Raw genomic sequence first — 19,678 nt, forward strand, 5'->3', positions numbered from 1 at the left:
CAAACTGGCCCTAACTGAAACCTGTAAATCATTCAAGATCCGGAGTATACGTTCAGGTGCCCCTGGGGATTTGCCTCTCAGGAAGATTTATCCCCAGATGTCAAGGATTTGAAAGAGCATTATTTTCCTTAGTTACCTTCCCTTTAGAGGAAGACTTGTTTTATTTATTTTTATTTTTTGTTTAAAGCAGAGCTGTTTTTAAAAGCCTCATTCTAAAAAGAGATCAAGTCAGGGTCTGTTTTTGACTAGTGGGAATTTTCCTGCAACTAAACTGTGGGCTGTGTTTGAACATCTGCCAACACGGGGGCCACGGCTGTGCCCTTGTAACTCAAAAGTGGCTAGTAAAATCATGAAGGGAAATCACAAAAGAAAATTACAAACAAAATTATCAAAAAGACAAAAAAAAAAAAAAAAAGATTTTTCTGTAATTAGAGTCACCCTCCAGGTACCAGAATAGAAAATTTGCAGACATAAGCTTGTGTTAGCAGAGACACTTGATGGATTTAAAAGTTTGCCCCAAGTTTAACTGACCGGTTTCTAGTAATCAGTTGTTTCTAATAATGCAAAAAAACTGAGCATAGTTGAGCAAAAGAAAAACCCAAGATCATCTCCTCCATCATTACCTAAAATACAAGATGAAATTGAAAAACTGCCTTTCATTTTTGGTGCATTCATTTTTCAAGCTATTGGAAACTTCAAAAACACACTGTTTTTACATTGGCTTATTTTGTAAATGGTTTAATTAACATAGTGAAAATGTGGTTGTATGAATGAATTAATCATGTCAGGATTCTCCTACCTCTTGATCTGAAGGCAGGATTGCACTTTATCACATAAAGAAATAGATTTAAACATAGTAGGAATAACACTTGGTTATTAAGTCACAAATGTATTTGGTCTTCTGTTAAAAAGTATGCACTAATGGTTAAATGTTACAGCATCTCTATTTTTAAGTATTCAGTACATGGCTGCAACCCAGAGATCATTTTTTCCTGTAGTGCTTTTTACTTATTTATTTTTGGAGAGTTTGGGCCAAATCTGTTCCATCTTTGACCTTTGGGTTCTTTTCTTTTTAGGGAAACAACGATGTATACCTTTCCCAGTATTAAACATACACACAAACTCACATGCATGATAAACAATTCCCAGACTTGCTTTTCTGAGAAATAAATCAGTGCTAGCAGACCTTTAAAATGTCAAACTTCTCATTCAGCATGAGACCTGTCACTGTCCATGTGTTCTTTGACAGCACCCCGGCCTTACTGATTGGCATGGTTCCCATGTGTCAGAAGAGTGAAATGTACAAGACACCTATTCAGACCTATCCTGTCCCTGTAATTATTGCAGGGTTTTTTTTCTTTTCTTTCTTTCTTTCTTTTTTTTTTTTTTATGCCTGGCTTCTTCAGAGATTTACTACTCTCTCAGGCTTCTGGCCTCCCAGGGAGGTCAAAGAGCTTCAAGTTAGTTTGCTTTCCCTCCACTCTTTCAATACCAGGGTACCACCAAACCTTGTTCCAAGACCTCTTGGAGAAGTGCACAGCTGCCTTATGCCACCTCTCAATCACTGCTCACAGGCATGCCCAAAGGGTCAGCCCAGTATAGTTTGCTAATTTTAGAAAGGTGACTTCTCATGATTATCACAACTTTAAAAAATGTTCTTCTAGACCTCATAGCATGAGGAACTGGTTTTGATATCTGACAGTCCTGGGTTCATATTATACCATTTCTTTGCTCTATAAATATGGATATTATTGCATTTCTCCAAACCTTAATGCACTCATCTGTGGCGTGGAAAGGGATGCCATTAAGAATATAAGTTTATTGTGTAAGTTAAGAACTAAGTGTGTATTAGAAAAGAGGAACAGTACATGTACCCATTTGTGTGGCAGTAAGTAGAATTCTCTTTCCTACCTACTCTATTTTGAATACAAGGATAAAGAATACGCTGGAAATATTGCAAAGCAAGGGAGTACAAAAGGGGATACCCTGGTGATGTGCTGCCCTCTACAAATCAAAGCATTTTATACTATATAGTGACTTTTGCCCAGTAAGTCAGTACCGGGGCCAAGCACATGTCTAAGACAATGTTACTACTTTCTACCTAGTTAGGTATTCCTTTCCTACCCAATATTTGCCTGCAATATGAGGAATTTCCAAATTTCAACATGCCAGTGTCAGCAAGCCATCGAGTTGAGGTTATCCCCTCCTCTCAATGTCAGTAACAGCTCTGAATGTGTCCATGTGTATGTTGCATATGAACTATTCATTGAAACTTACTACAGGGAACATCACTTTTATTAACATTGTAACCTGACCAGAGCCCAAGACTCCATGTCCAACACAAATGGACTTTTGGACTACGAAAAAAAGTTTTCTACCATCTACTCTTAAGTCCTTGTCTGGAAAAGGACTATCCAGTTAGGAAATTATCCAGATGTGATGATTTGCCAGGTAATCCAATAGCTTATTGATTTTTTACAATTTTTACGGGGATAAGACAAGCAAAGATAAAGACATAAAATTCAAATCAAGCTACCAAGTGAGGTCTGATGTGAGAGAGAGGAGAAAGTCCAGCTTTTCAGTGGGCTCAGAGTTTTCCTGTGGATAGCCTCCCAAATCTGCCCTGCCAGACTGACCACAGCTGGAAATTTATGCTTCCAGAGCCTCTGGGGCTGCCAGACTCAACTCAGGCTCAACAAGCCCAGCATCTGACTCACCACGGACCTTCCATCCTCTCCTTGCCCATGGCTACTGTTTGTATTCTTCTCTTCTAACTGGATACCTTCACACTCACCTTGGACGCTCCTTCACTTTCATCTGCCATTAATCCTCTGACCTTTTCCCTTCTCATTGCCCCGGTGGCTTTCTCCCTCCCCTACTTTCTGTGAATCAGGTCACCGTCCTCATCACCCAGTGCATCTGGGCGATAGCTCCTTGGCTTTCCCTTGCTTCTAACAACTGCTACCCGCCCCCTCCCCCCACCTCCTTGCCAGCAAATGTTTTGAATCCCTGTGGGCGTGTCATGCCTCCACTCTAGAACTGGCTCTCTCAGCCTCAGTAAATGTTCTTGTTACTAAGATCCTCTGTCTCCGGAGATCTGTCCCTATTTCCTGCCACTCCCTGACCCACTCTTTTATTCTATCCCTTATACAACCCTTTCCTCCCAGCCTGGTGTCAGTGATACTTTTCCCCTCAACTTTTCTGCCCATAATGCCTAAATCCAAGCCTCTTATTCCAATTCCAGGCCAAGTCTACATCTGCCACCAACTTGCCTTAAAATACTTTGGAAACTGCTTACCTTCCCTGTCTCTACACTCCCTCGCTATTTAGCTCCATCCCCTGCACCTCCTCCCCAGGTTAACCCTTACTTAATCGCTCTGTTCGCCCATTAGCCCTGTTTCCCCATAAGAGCGTGTGATGGCATCTATACCATTCTTCTTCATCCTACTCATTCTTCAGTCCCTCCTCCAAGCAGAGGACATAAAAGAGAGCAATAGTGCCCCTGAATTGGAACTGAGGTTTGGACTCCTGTAGATTCCAACCTACAGCTTCTACCCCCGCTGAGGGTAAATCATTAATTCGAACGTTTCTAACTTTGTTACTCTTCATCACAGTTACACAGGGCCACGGAAGATTTAGTATCAAGGCATTCACATGGCCTACGTGCCTTTGAGAAAGCGCTAAATAAAGGGTTTTTTTTTTTTTTTTTTTTAACCAGTTACCCTGCAGGGGGCCCGGGTGGGGGTGGAAAAGTGTATCGTTGGATTTAAGAGCTCAGCCGCAGACGAACACACGGATGGACCCTGAGGGGTCATCAGGCTGCAGAGGTGATGCAAGGAGCCCAGCTTTATCTCGCCTCGTGGTGGGGTACGCTCTCACATTCTTCCATTGAGGAGAAATTACAGCATACTCTCGTCCCATGCGGGGGGCATAGCTCCCAAAAGCAATGGCCTGAATTGGCATGTGCGAGATTCAGATCGTCCCTGAGACACGACTGCAGTGGCTAGGCGGGCGGCCGAAGCAGGCTCTTGGCGCCGGCCTCCAGCAGGGGCGCGGGCGGCCCGGAGTCTCCGGGGCTCCCTCCCGCAGCCCGCGGACCCGCCGCTAGGAGGCGCCGTGAGAGCGCCGGGCCCCCTCCCGCTGCCAGAGGAGGGCTGGCAACCCCTCCGCCAGCCCCTGAGCCGGCCGGGGAGCAAGCGGGGAGCAGACCTCAGAGGACGCGCGGAGGAGAGCCGGGGGCTGTCACCGCCGACGCGACGCGCGCACCGACCCAGGACGCGGGCACCTGCGGACCGCCACCCGCCGCCCCCGCGAAGGAGCCGGGCCGGTGTCTTGGGCACCCGCTCCCCGGTGAGCACCCGCCGGGGCGGAGGGCGATGTCTGCCGGGGCCCGCCGCGGTCCCCGGGGCAGCCGGGCGCAGCCGCTCGCGCCCCTCTGGTGCTTCTCGGCCGCGCTGGGCGTGCTGTGGACCCCCGGCTCGCAGGCGTTCAACTTGGACGTGGACAAGCTCACGGTGTACAGCGGCCCCGAGGGCAGCTACTTCGGCTACGCGGTGGACTTCCATATACCTGCCGCTCGCACGTAAGTCGCCCAGCGCAGGGAGTTCGCGCGCGGGGGCGAACCCGGCCACAGGCTGGGTCCCTGCCCGTCTGCCGGGGGACCCGCGCCTGTCCCCGCAGCTCGATGGAAGGAGATTCCTGAGATTCCATCCCGCTGCGCACTTGGGGTCCCGTCCGGCTCCCCCGCCTCTTGTCCCCCTTCCATGCTAGATGTGCCTTGGGAACTTTGAAGTAGATACATGCCACTTGCATAGAAAACGCAAGTCCTGGGGAGCTCCCAGGACGCGAGCAAAGACTCGAGCACCATACAAAGGGGAGACCGGGACCGAACAGACTCAGGCCGGTTAAAACAACGGACCACAACACGGTCTGTTTATGCATAGTCTGTAACAATTAAGTGTCTGGGCGCAAGTGCTGTCGGCTACAAGCAGCTGGGCTCTGTCCTTTGCTACTTCTTTCCCCTTTTCTCTCATCTCACTGTATACATAGCTCCACCTAGAGAAGAGTTGGGACGATTTGCACCCTCTTCAAAACCAGGTTTCAGACGCCCGTAGGTTTCCAACAGGAAATCAAGTTTGACAGTCGGTCTCCATCATAAATACGTTTCTGCCCCCGACCCCCACCCTAGTCTCAGTGAGCACGCCGCTACGGGAGACTGCATCGCATGTGCACACTTTTATGATTCCCAGGGAGTGATTTTCTCCAATCCTTTTGCAGAGCGAGTGTCTTGGTGGGGGCGCCCAAAGCCAACACCAGCCAGCCAGACATCGTGGAAGGGGGAGCCGTCTATTACTGTCCTTGGCCCGCCGAGGGGTCTGCGCAGTGCAAGCAGATACCGTTTGACAACACCAGTAAGTGATATCTGTCCTTCTCAACGGTGGGTCCTGGTTTCAAGGAACCAGAGCCATCCTGGAGTTAATGCCCCCTTTTGCTTGTACTCGGCCTGTCTGATGAGTCTGTGTTGTGGGCTGTTCAGGTTCCTAGAGAAATCAGCTTAAGCCTGATTGAAGGCGAGGAAAATGTCGCGTGAACCCCAGAGAGGGAACCTTGGTATTTTGACCTTGAGTATTTGGGTGCGTCCTAGTACCTTCTGTTTCCTTACTGTCCCAAGATGAGCGTTTTCAGGGTGAGTGGATGCTTTGAAGAAATGCAAATGTTCCACCCTAACCTTGATTATGGAGAGTTTGGTTGTTTCCCAAGGACAAATCCAGGAAAAGACCGATCCTTAGCATTTCCAGTGCCCAAACTCCGGAGGCAAGACTCAGCTGCTATAAGACCCAGACATCACTCCATGTTGCTGTTTAATTCTTTACAGAAAGAAAGAATTTTCTTTCAAAATATTGGACATTGGAGGCAAACTAGTACAGGCAGAGTGTGGATGGATTACATTCATTTCCAAAATCCCTAGACAGATGTTTCTTATTTAATTAAAGGGAAAATACATTTTAACCAATTCAGGCTGGTTAGGTTTCCTCTCGTGTTTTCTCTTTGGGTCCTGAGAAAATAATTTTACCGTAACGCTTTCTAAAACATTAACACTGAATGTTTTAATTTGTACCTTTAAAACTTTATGAATTCAAAAGGTATACATTATCAGGAACCAAATATCTCTTTTCAGAAAAATGTGAACTCAAATAATGTTTTTTGATGATCAGTCATTTAAGATACCTTTTGCACCACACAACTATTTTTATGACATCATTCTTCATCATTGTTACATTAGTGTGCATTTAGAATGTATGTAGAAAATCCATTTTCACAGCACTTTGGTGAAAGTGGATGGGTTGTATTTACCTGTTACTTTATCCGATTTGCAACTTTCTATCTTAAAAAATAAGATAATTTTGATTCTATCAATATGAAAACCATTTCAAAGGGAAAAAAAATCCTATGCAAGGCTTACCTTGAATTATAACCAAATTAGGAAAATACTTCATAAAAGCATTTTCAAATTATGTTTTTCATATGTGTCTGGATATAGTCACCATAGCTCCTCTACCATTTTATTAAGTAACTCAGTTACTTCGTACCAATTTTCATAAGCTTTTACTTTTAAATGTATTAGAAATTAGAAAAATTAAGCCACTGATGTTAACTTGTAAAATATATCTTTTAACTAGTTGTTTAATTGGGATTTTAAATGTTTCTGCTTACTGACCTACCTCCGTTTGAGAATAAATTTTCTAAATCAGGATTAAGCATAAAATTAATGGCTTTTTAAATAATCCATATCAACACCATTTGTATTTGTATTTTTAAAAGACTCTAAAACCTAAGCCTTGATAAATAAAGACATAAATCAATAGTATTATTTGAATTTAAGTTAAGGGAAATAAGTATTTACATTTTTAAATCTTGTATTTTTACCAAGAAGCAATCTATAGTCATGGACATAAATTTTGTAACCTGCTAGAACATTCCTATAACATACCAAATCAGGATCTGGTTAGTATATTTTTCCTTTGATAAAAGAAGAACCGATGTCTGCCCAGATAAGTCATATCTGAATACCTTTCTAAGTACTAATCCCAGTAGATGTCATCGTTCAACAGATGAAAATCAGAGAATACAGACATCAATATGAATTTTTAAAAACTGAACACTCCCAACCAAAAAATTTCCAATGTTAAATTACAATAGGTAAGTTTTCCAAAAGTTCCTTCTAGAGCAACTGTTTGGAGATCTGAATTCACTTTCCCATGGAGAACTAATGCTGCAAGATTGTGCTTTGGTTTCCAGAACAGCCCACAGGAATGCACTTAACCCTTATTGTAGGGGAGTTATATTTGTAGTGAAACAGTAGGGGACAAACCAGCACAGTGTTAGCAATTAAATAAATAGAAAAATAATAAGAATGTCGAGAAAAGATCAGTGTTACTTGGAGAAAGAGCCAGGGGTGAATGGCATCCCTTCTGTGCAAGTTCTGAGGAAGACATCTGGATCTCTCAAAGGGCTCTAGAGAATAATGCTGTTGGTTCTACACTATATCTTATTTGACTTCTAAATGAATGGAGGTTTTTTGGATTTTTTTTGTGTTTTTTTGTTGTTGTTGTTTTATAGACAGATGCCCTCTTCCTACTATTATACTTAGCAACCATAACTGTAGTGATTTGAGGATTCATAAATGGAACAAAATAAGGGGAAGAAATGGGGAGGGAGATTGATGTTTCTGAAATAATTGAGCAAAAAATGAAGATAAAAAAGAAGCAAGGCAGAGGAAGTCACACGTTTGTGAGAAATGAATGGTCCATGGTGGAATGAACAAAGCAGTGAGCTGGGAAAGCTTGGGGGAGTCTCACTGAGAAGTCTTTGAGAAAAGAAAGTTCCCCATGTTAGCCATCAGGGGGTACTATGGGCCCAGGAACCTTGGTTGCTGTTGGGAATGGCCTGGGAATGGTGGGGCAAAAGGAATCTGAGGACCCTGGGGGCTCCTCGTTGGCTACTGAGTGGGTGCTAGCACGCGACACATCATTTCTACCGCTTTCTTTATCCAGGCGCCCCAAACAATGGGGCTCTTTGCAGTTGGAGTCCCTGTTCTTTGGGCACAGTGTGATCTTGGAACCAAAGATGAAAGGCAGAAACACAGGTGTTGCTGACTCCGGGTCTGGCAGTCGATGTTACCACATGCTTGACCTTTATTGATCACCTACTATGTACCAGCCATTTATACAACTTATTTATAACCCATAAAACACATTTTATGAATAAGGAAACTGACATCAAAGGTGTTAAAAAAGTTACGTGCAAGACCACACCATGGTAAGCAGTAAACACAGGGTTGGAAAAAAGGTCTGCCTGGAACAGAGGCTGCCTCTTCACCTTGCCTTCCTTCCAGGACTGGGAGAAGTCGGTTCCTAATGGGGAGCAAATTCAGGGTTGGATCCTATGGAGCTGACGCCCTGCTTACCCTGCCTTCCCCACCTCCTTCCCCTCAACCCCCAATTACCTTCACAAATTCCAATGAAAATGATCTTCCAGAGAAGATCTAGAAGGGAAAAGCAGTTGGGGTCGAGGGTTGTGGAGAGCAGAGGTCATAGAAGGAGGGCTTTGTCTTGATGGGGATGATAGGTTGTCCACGCCGCTGGTTTGCCACAGCTCCTCACAGCGTGCTCAGTGTCCCCAGTCAACGGCCTCCTGTCTTAATCTCTGCCCGTTGGCAGCCATGTACAGTTTTCCCAAAAGAAGAAAATTTCTCTGCTTGACAAAGTAGTGGCTTTGAGTGTTGAGCGCCCACAAACTGATGTTCACATAATAGAGCACCATGTCTCGGGCATAAATATGTATCATACTGCAAATATTCCTCTAAAAAGATAGTCGTGACTTCCCTGTCTTTTCTCCATCTGGCTTTACAGTAAATTTGACCTTTTAATGACATTGTTTCAACTTGTTCAAGCCGCCTGGGGTGTCTACAATTTAGTGTTCACGGTGGTAACCTAACAAACCTAACCTAGGCATTGAAGGAGACTGGCCTATAATTTAGTCCCCGAATCTGGTTGTGATCTTGAACTTCAGTTGTAAGGTCAACTGCCTTTTTTCTTTTCTAAACTTCCCTTTTGTTCGATTTTTTTTCATTAAATGATCATTTATTTTATTTTTACCTTATCGCATAACCTGGATCTTAAAAATTACTTCTCATCACGAATGAAAAACCAGGAAGCCAGAAATAGCCTAACACTTCAAATGCATGAATACTATTAAAATCTGTGGTCCTTTCAAGTATGGAGGAGGGAAACCTGAGGGAAGCATATGGTGGTGGGGGAGGTGCCAAGTGCAAAGAGTAGATAATTTTCCTACTCTGTACAAAATCAAGTGCTTGCAAAAAAGCACTTCTCTCATCTCCCGTCTATCTTTCCCTCTTACTTCACTAGAATAAAATCCCCCCTTCACCAAATTGATTTCTTTCACTTTAGCCTCAGGAACTGTCTAGACTGTGCCCCGTGTCTTAAACAATTTAAAACATCACATCTGCCAAATTCATGCCTCTCCTTTCTAAATCTACTCCAAGGTTCATTTCATCTTTTTCCTACATTTTCCAAACCCATGTGTGGAGTAAATAAAACTGCTAGATTAGAGCCCCCCTGCTAAAAGGGGGAGGGAAGAAACAGAATGAATAGAGCCTCATCTTTGGAATGATGAAGGGCAAACTCATGGCAAAGGCATAGTGTACAAATATCTGATTATTTTAAATACACAAATGAAACATTTTGAGGAGAAAGATAATGGCATGTGCTAATTAATGATGATAATCATCATAACACGAAAAGTAATGGAGGCAAGACAGCTGGGAACACTGGCAATTAGGGACCCACATGAAGAATGAACAGGAAGAGGTGGGTGGTGGCATTGAGATTTGGAAGTCATCTGAGAAAAAGTACTAGAATTTGCCTGGCTTTAATTTAGTACCTTTGTGTTTAAAACAACAACAACAACAACAACAACAAAATGAAACCCTAAAATGGAAAACAGTTTGGTTAAGATATTTCAAAGCTCTGTAATGGTAAGATTTTTGTTAGAATTGTGTTTTAGCTTGGGGACCGGAAGCCTTTGGGTGAGGGGGTCTGTTTTATTTTGTGTTAAGTGAGCCCACAATAAGAAGCAGCTTAAAGCATCTGGCACTGTGACTGGTACAAGGTTGCTTTTTGATAATATTGGATGTGCCCTTTTTCTCATGTGAGGGTTGGGAAACATATTGGTCGCATAAGTCTTGCTTTTTCCAACTTCCTCAGAAAGAAATCAGGTTTTGTTCAGGAACAAAGAGAAGAAAAATGTAGGTCAGAGCTATCAAGTAAATGACAGAGGAAATAACACAAAAGTGACAGAACTCGTGGACAGCAGAAATCTGGGCTTTGGGAAGCTCGGTTGAAAGTGGAAAAGAGGGGGAGGCAACTCAAATAGAACCTGCTCCATGAAGAATTCATAATGCAATAATTAGTATAAGTGCTGCTAATCAGAAACATATAGAGATACATATATATTCACTGCTGACCCCACTGAATCATTGAGGGTGGTTTAGCTGGATGGTCCACTCTTTCTGGGAGCAACTCATGACGGCCACCACACCTGACACACTGCCCAGACAGATGCAGCCAACATCCCTAAGCTTCTCCCAAACGGCTCGGACTTCCATGTGACAGAATGCAACCAAGTCCTGATACGAGAAGGGAGGAGGCTGTGGTCCCTACAGCACATAGCAGCCAAGGAAGCAATTAGAAAAAGGAAGTCCTTGAAACTCTAACTGGAAATGGGAAACAGATCTGCTCTATGGCCAGTTGAGTAGTATGAGCATCAGGCGCCTGTTGCCTAATCTGCAAAATTCTTTCAAGAAACTAGAGGTCTGTGAGATGGAACAGGCTTCCAAGCTCTTGGCAGGAAGAGCTGGTGCAGTGGCTGCAGCATTCTGGAAGAAAGGTAGGAAATTGTCTTAAAATTATTCTGAAAGCAGAAAAAAGCACTTGGATGTAGAAGGTGACCAGTTGAGATGTGTGCATTCAAACTTTACCTGTTGTGTATAAAGAGCCCTGTATCTGTGCACGGTGTTGATGAAGAGTATTGCCAATCTTATCAAAAAAGTTCAGAGCAGGGCGCCTGGGTGGCTCAGTTGGTTAAGCGACTGCCTTCGGCTCAGGTCATGATCCTGGAGTCCCGGGATCAAGTCCCACATCGGGCTCCCTGCTCAGCAGGGGGTCTGCTTCTCCCTCTGCCCTCTTCCCTCTCGTGCTCTCTGTCTCTCATTCTCTGTCTCTCAAATAAATAAATAAAAAAATCTTAAAAAAAAAAAAAGTTCAGAGCAGGTGCACCCTGACTGACACCATCCAGATACACAAACAGATTTTTGAGGAAGATAGATAAACCAATTATTGATCCTACTAAAAGCACTCACCTAGAAAATAATATTTAATTTTCAAAGTTCAGTTTAAGTATATCCTTACAAAAACATATTTAATGCATCAAGCAAGGTGCACCTATGTAATGAAACCCTGAAATAGATTAAAAATAGTTTTAATTCTATTATGGATATTTAAGGTACATAAGCAATCACAATTCACCAATAGGTGATTTATACTTAAAATAATCTACCTAATACACCAGTATTATTCTACTGGACTTTAGCCAGGCAGCTCCCACACCAGTTCGGAAGAAATAAAGTTAAATCTCAGTCCCGCAGAAAGATCAGTTGCTGGATCTCTGATATTTTGTATATGGCCCCCAAGATCTGCAAAATTTTCTAGATCCACAAACATTGGTAAAAGTGACCATTTACCATTTTAATTGTTTTTGGTAGAAATAAGGCATGGATTGCAAATAAATCTTTATAAAAATGCCAGGCATTAGGGGTGGGAAGGAGGTGTTGACTCCAAAGGGGCAGAACAAGGGAGTTTGAGGAGCAGGGGGTAAGCCCACGGATGGAACTTTCTGTGTCTTGATTGTGCTGGTGGACACATGGCTGTGTGTATTTGTCAAAACCCACAGAACTATGTATTACCAAAAGTGAATCTTACTGATTGTAAGTGAAAAAAAAATGAGAAAGAAAATTTTTATGAAGAATGCTAGAGAGTTGTCTATTCGATGTGGGGATTCAATTTGGTTTTGTGGCCATTTGCTATGAGCATGTGGTCTTTAAGCTCCCGGACTATGGAAAGGTCTGATGTAACAATAACTGGCAGCATAAGGAGACACATATTACCCTTGAAGAGCTTAGGCTGCTGCCTCTAAATAAGGGGGAACAATCAGTCAGATCATCATGTAGGACCTTCTTTATCATTCTTTAAAGGATTATATGTTCAGAGTATGGCAAGAGAACTGTGAATGAAAACATGATGAATAAGAGTAAACCTTTGCAATGAAGCATCATACTTGTGTAATATTATCCTTACTGAAATTCAGACGTGGGACCCCTCATTGGTAGTCATTAAACTAAGGAGACCTCATTTCAAACACGTATTGTAGTTATCGCAACCAGCGTAACTACCCTCAGCGTATGTACATATTAACATTTGTTCAGTTTTATTCTTTACCTCTGATACCTGACATATGGACACAGGTTTGTATATGATATTGCAAAAGCCTCTGCATGCATCTGCCCTGGTTTCCAGGAAGTGTAGAGATTAAGAGGCACACACCATTACTACAGAAATAGGTTTATGCAGGGACGGTACACAGCCCACCTTATGCACAGCATCTCCCCACAGGTGTAGGGGATGAAGCCAACTCCCCCTACTCAGGCTATGGCTCCATTTCACATGTGTCTCGGTTGTCATCCACTATGACTTGCCCAGATGTCTCCAGCTTCCCCCATCGCTCACGCAACTTATGTCTTTAGCATAATACGTCACAGCACTGGGTATCTCTCAAATGTATATTACACATACACACATGGCTCTGCTCTCCCTGGGCCCACGTCCTCAAACATCCAGAACGTCTTCTCTCCCAGTCATGATTTTCTGGTACTTCTGGCTTCTTTCTTCCTGCCGTTCCCAAAGGAAAATACATTTTAGACATTAATTCTGAAGCTGTAGCCAATCCTTTTTTAGAAGAAAGGAGGCATAAACACTAAAAAAGTAATGTTTTCAAATATCCTCAATATGGGTAGTCAAGCAAAGTATGGCCTAATCACTATGGGAAATGGTTTTGTTTAATGTTAAGTGAAGAACATAAAATTCAAAATTGTATCTAACCTGTCGAAGAGTACAAGAAGGGATATAGGATGAGAGGCTGTCTTTGGGACATGTGATTAAAATTGGATTTTTTCTTCTTCTTTCTATTTTTTAAGATTTTATTTATTTATTTGACAGAGAGAGAGACAGCGAGAGAGGGAACACAAGCAGGGGGAGTAGAAGAGGGAGAAGAAGGCTCCCCGCTCTAAGGGGAGCCTGATGCGGGGCTCGATCCCAGGACCCTGAGATCATGACCCGAGCCAAAGGCAGACGCTTAACGACTGAGCCACCCAGGCGCCCCTCTTCTTCTTTTTTTAAATGCATTTTTTTAACCTCATTTTCAAAACCACGAACAGGTATTTATTTATGATCAGGAAAAATATTGGTAAAAATAAACATGCAAAAATTTCTAAATGAAGTTATCGAGTTCACTGAAGGGTTGTGAAGATTATGTATAGATGGTGGAGTAGTTTAAAAATGCACTATTTTTGTATGGGTACTTATGTTTCCAAATATTGAAGACCAAGGATGTTTTCAGTAACAATTATATGTGTAAAAAGAAGAAGATACAGAAGTATTGCCTGTTTTCATTTTCAACTGTCCCTGAATCAATAGGAATATAGACTTGATGGTCTGCCATAACAGTTTCTAGAGCCTTTTACAAGAAAGGGCTGCTTGTGGGGGCAAACCACTGTACAGATCCTACCAATTCAAATGCTAATTTCATCTGGAAACACCCTCACAAACAGCTCCAGAAATAACGTTCAGTCAAGTATCTTGAGCCAGTCAAGTTGACACATAAAATTAACCGCTGCACACCTCTGTAAGACTCATAATGCATGTTCTCCTAGGAATGGCCCTGAGAATTCATGAACTAAGGAAACCCACTGGGTTTGTAAGAGAGAACATTTATTGGTAGTCACTATTTATCTTCACATTTCTTAGGCCAAAACATACCCAGGTATTACTGTGGTAACAAAGGAGTCCAAATCTCTGGTTTCAAATAACTCGGGTGTATTGCTTGCTCACATTGTATGTTTAATATGAGTTGGTAAGGAGACTCTGTTTATTCAAGTCACCCAAGGACGCAGGCCAATGGAGGTTCCTTATTGCTGTGTGCTTTCAAGATCACCTCAACTGTAAAGGCAGGTAGAAAATTGCACATTGTCTGTGAAAGCATCTGCCTAGGATTGACATTTACCAGTTTTCCTCACATTTGGTAGGCCAAAGCAGGCCATGCCAACTTATTTCACACTTCTTCTTTTATCCACACTTAACAAAATTGTATCTACAACCTTTAAAAGAATACCAGAGAGGAAATGCAATAAAAGTGGTTGTCTTTGAAAAATGTGATTAAAACTCGTTTTTCTTCTATCCCTACTGGACATATTTTGTAGGACATATTTTGGGGACACTGAAATGGTTCTTTGGGACTACAGTCCCAACCCTCATACATTATGGTAGAGAGCAGATACATGGCAAGGAAACGAAGGTGTTTCTGTCAGCAGACACAAAGATATGAACAAAACTTTATACCAAAAATCAGTCCTTAACCTGATCCACCTGGACTCCATTCTCTACCACAAATATTGTCTGGCGAGACTGAATGTCCTTCATCCTTTCAATCAGGCTCCTTGGGGGACATGCTATTCAATCACAATGTCTTTTCCCCCTCAAAGCGCCTTTCAGTAAATTTTAACCTTACTTATGAAAACATTATCTTAAGACAACAATGGAGTTGAAAGTAAAGCTTCTTGTTAGCAAACAATAAAATCAAATTTCAGTGACTAGAAGAGTGTTAATAATTTCTACAAGCAGATACTGTTCTAAACAGTTCTGAACAGAGCCCAAGGCCTTACCTAACTCTTACGGGTTTACAGTGCATAGCCAGTGACAAACTGAGAAAAAGGAAGGTAAGGCCAAGGGAACAATGAGTGGTGTGTGTGTGTACTCATGTATTTATTTTAGATTGGGTGGGTATTATTTTCCTGGTGCTGCTGTAACAAATTACCACACATTTAGCGACTTTAAACAACACAAACTGATTGTCTTACAGTTTTGGAGGCCAAATTGAAAATAGGTCTGACTGAACTAAAATCAAGGTTTTGGCAGTTGTAGTCCTGCTGGAGGCTCTAAGGGAAGAACCTATTCCCTTGATTTTTCCAGTTTCCAGAGATTTGCCCACATTCCTTGGTTCATGGCCCTCCTGCATTTTCAAAACCAGCAATGTCAAGCTGAGTCATTCTCCCACTGCCATGTCTCTTGCCCGCCTTTCCTGCCTCCATCTTCCACTCCAAAGGATCCTTGTTATGGGTGCCTGGGTGGCTCAGTTGGTTAAGTGTCTGCCTTCAGCTCAGGTCATGATCCCAGGGTCCTGGCATTGAGTCCCACATCAGGCTCCCTGCTCAGCAGGAAGCCTGCTTCTCCCTCTGCCCCTCCCCCTGCTTGTTCTCTCTCTCAAAGATAAATAATAAAATCTTTTAAAAAAAAAAGAATCCTTGTTATGACAATGGTCCCACCTGGATAATCTCTTTATCTTAAGGTCAGCTGATTAGCAAACTTAATTCCCCTTTGCCATGCCACCTAAAATATTCACAGATTTGGGAGTGGTTAAGATGTAAAATCTGGGGGGACTCTTATTTTGCTTACTACATGTGGTTAGTTTTATTGAGGAGGTGGTCTATCTGAGCAAATATCTAAATTAAATGAGGGAGGGAATGAAGCAGTATTGAGGGTTGGGTAGTGTTCCAGCTTGCAGTGAAGTCATTGTTGAAATCTGGAGATGAGGGTGTCCTTGGGAGATGGAGGCCACTGGACTGGACTGAAGTAAGTCAGGGAAAGAGTGACAGAAAATGAGGCCAGAGAGCCAAGTATATAGGCAAGTACCTTAAAGGCCAGGGTCAAGGCTTTGGATTTTATTCAAGGAATGATGGGCAGCCACTGGTGGTTTTGAGTAGACAGGCAAGATAATTTGATTCATATTTTTCCAAGGATCAGTTTAACAGACTGTAGACAAGCAAGGAAACTAGATGGAAGACTATCCCCATTGTTGACTGACAGAGAAGTATGGTTAGGGTTGGGCGATAGCAGTTAGGGTTGAAAAATGGTTAGATCTGGGTTCCTTTGAAATGGTAGAATTTCATTAAGGTAGAATTTCAGGTGGTAGAATTTCATTATGGATCAGGTGAAAGGTGTGGAAGAAAGAGAGAATTTTGAGCTGAGTAATGGAGGAATGGGACAGAGACAGGGAAAAATAGAAAAGGAGCAAGTCTTGGAAAAAAAATACTAGGAGTCCAATCCAGACAGGTGAAATTTGAGCTTCTTATTAGACATCCAGGTGAGGTCACATGGGAAGGTGGATCAGTAAAGTTGGAGCTCAAGCAAGAGGCTTGGAGACTGAGACTTGGAAGTCATGAGTATGTGGATGATATTCAGAACCACACCTTGGGGATTGAGTATAGTGGGAGAAGGGGGAAGCAAAACACAGCCAAGAGAAGAGAGAAGAGAATGAGAAGAGAGAGATCACGGTTGAGATTGTGTCCTGGGGCATCCCAACATTTGGAGAAATATTGGAGAATTGAGGAGGATGTGTAACAAGCACTGGGAAGGAGGGCCATTGAGGTGGAAGAAGTCATGAAGCCAGTGAAGCAGGTCTTGTGAGGTGGAGTGAAGTGAGGATGGAAATGGGAACATTTGCTTTGGCAACGGGAAGTTATTGCTGATAAAAGTGGTTGCGGTGGAGTTTTCGAGAGAGAAAATGAGAGGGCCAAAGGGGACAGCATGAAATAAGAAGTGAAGTTATCAGCTGAGCATGAGAAGGTAGCATGAGAAGGTTGGGAGATTGAGGAAGTGTGAAGAGTAGTCCCAGGGTGGAATGAACTGAGTAGTGAAGTCACAGGAGTGATTAGCAGGCAGTGCGCAGGGACCGTGCAAATTTATAAATCTGAATTTATTTGTGAAAGGAATAAATTTTTGCCTCTGCCCACCTTACGGTGTGGTTCTACTCATCTGGGATAGGATTTAAGATCTCCCAGAGAACAATTCCATCCTGAGTGTTAATCTTCCATGAGGATATGCTGCAGACACAGAAGATTTGAATTCTGAAAAGCTGATCTTATGTGCCATTGGAAATGCTGATTCTTTTTTTTTTTTTTTAACCACAAAATGAACCATTTTGTTAAATGAATGGTTGGGATCCTTTTTACTACATCTTCCGGCAACAGAGATGAGATCCCAAGGAAAATGCAAGCATATGACGGGAGTTAGTGTAAATACATTTGCAAGCGTTATTGGGAGGCAAGTTTATACAGCCTTCATCCTGAAACCCAATCATATCCTGTATTTAAAAGCATTGCTTTGAGGTCATATTGAAGAGATTTATGTCATTTAATCTGCTTCCTGAGATTCCCTTGCTGAGAGGTTTTCATTACTTCTTGAAGCAAATAAATTGTTGGGCACTAAACAGAAGCATGCTGTGCGCCTGCTAATCTGACATAGAAGCTATATTGAGACTTGTCATTTCCCCAGCTGTATCTATGGCCAAGACATTGGAGACCAGGTGTGAGAAAATCTAGAGCTGAGAGAAAGTCTGAGGAATTCAAGGAGCTCAAAGAAAATCTCTGTGCTTGGAAACGAAGAGATGAACTGGTGAGGTAAGGGTGGTATGAGAACTCTGGCTTCAGGATAGAGAATGAATTTGTAAGTGGCAAACCTGGGGGAAGGGAGACCAGTCAGGAGGCTGTTGCAGAAACTGAGGCTAAAGAAATGGTGGTCACAACTAGAGGAGGGGCAACAGGTATGGAAAAAATGGACGGATTTGAGAGGGCTTCAGAAGAAAGAATCAACAGGAACTGACTAGCAAATGGAATTTGAGAGTGCAGCATTGCTGATTGCCAAGGATGCATGCCGAGCCCCTGGCTTGGTTCATGGGGCCACCATTTTACTAGCTATAGAAAGCGAACAAGAACCGACATACTCTCTGACCATGTGATACTCAAGTCCAATGGACAAGAGCATCAGTGTCAGGCAGCTGTAGTCTGAGACAAGTACTGTACAAGCAGAGAGTGAAGAAGGTTTTAGGTGTGCAGAAGAAGGGCTCCTGTCTCTGTCTGGAGGGGGGCTTAGTGTGTATCAGGGACAGCTGTTCAGAGAGGGCATCATTAAAGGTCAGAGCTGAAGCTTGATGTGTATGTGTATGTGTATGTGTGTGTGCATGGGTGTGCCTATGTGAGCTGTGTGTCTGTCCCAGGCGCAGGTGAATTGAAAGAGAAAACTGTTCTAGTCAGCGCAGATGAGTGGGGTGGGTTGGAGCAGATGAGGTCAAAGGTGATGTCTCTATACAATTCAGGTGTATTCAGCTCTGCTTTTCAGACTTTCATGTCATAGTAGGGAAGTTTTGTTTTGTTTTACTTCATGTTTTTAATCTGATCTGCCAGAGGTGGCTTACCATTTCCCTTTGGAGAGATGAGTCTTTCATTTATTAATATTTGCTCCCCTAGCTGCATCATATAAATTAACAGAACATCTACCCAAAAAATCACTTGCAGTGTACCAACAAAAGTCCATTTGTATTTCCAGAACAAACCTTATGTACGACCTGAGTTAACTGGCATATGAAAAACATTTCAAATGATATTATATGATATAGAAAACTCATTTGTATTATTACTAAACAAATGTCTGAAGAACACTGGCTAGGCACTATTGGTTGTTAAAAAATCAAGTTGGGAATATGATCTTTATTCTTGGTAAGACAATATAGATTTGGAAATAATTGTAGCAGAAAATTTATATTCTCATCCAGATCAGGAAAACTACATAGTATGTATGGAAACAAACATTTAAATAGTGATATGAAAATAATAATTTGAAATAAAGCTTTCATGATTTCCAGAAAAGAAATGTCTTAGACTGGAGGAATGAGCTAAAAGCCTCTTAAACTCTGAAGGGTTGGATGGGCTTACCAAACTTAACAGCTACTATATTCAGGGAGTAGGATTCCAATGACTTTCCACTTAGTGCCTTATATAATTCTTCATGCAAGTTTCTTTACTTTGTAGTGTTTGAATTTTTAAAAACAAAAATATGAAAGAATTTTGATTTGAAAAGAGTTTTTGGCCCTACATTTTAAAACAGTTTTTTTTTTTTATGACAGATATATTTTATTTAATAGCTTGGTTTACTTCATTCCACTATTTAGATGCAATGTGTGATGTTCATTTGTATTCATTCAGTTATTTTATTTATTTGTTTGCTCATTTATTTATATTTGATAAATTTAACATGTTAAAATTTATAAACTTAAAGCATGTTACTTTTATACATTTATATATTGTAATATGATTGCCACTGAAACAATACTTATCACATTACATCATTATAGTGCAGTAGTATTAACTAGATTCATTACACTGTGCATTAGATCTCTATGGCTTATTTAATACTCATTACAAGTTTGTGCTGTT

At 42.1% G+C, this 19,678-nt stretch overlaps 1 protein-coding gene across 2 annotated transcripts in view; it reads left to right on the forward strand.

Moving 5' to 3' along the window:
* The first annotated feature begins 4,376 nt into the window (after nucleotides 1–4,376).
* ITGA8 (integrin subunit alpha 8) overlaps nucleotides 4,377–19,678 on the forward strand; it is a 176,795-nt gene continuing 161,493 nt past the window's right edge. For both annotated transcript variants that reach the window (XM_021696693.2, XM_021696694.2), the window contains exons 1-2: nucleotides 4,377–4,582; nucleotides 5,278–5,411. In XM_021696693.2, the coding sequence (XP_021552368.2) occupies nucleotides 4,377–4,582; nucleotides 5,278–5,411 (340 nt within the window). The remainder of the gene's footprint in view (nucleotides 4,583–5,277; nucleotides 5,412–19,678) is intronic.

The sequence above is a fragment of the Neomonachus schauinslandi genome, chromosome 5, assembly GCF_002201575.2.
Source record: "Neomonachus schauinslandi chromosome 5, ASM220157v2, whole genome shotgun sequence".
Lineage (NCBI taxonomy): Eukaryota > Metazoa > Chordata > Mammalia > Carnivora > Phocidae > Neomonachus > Neomonachus schauinslandi.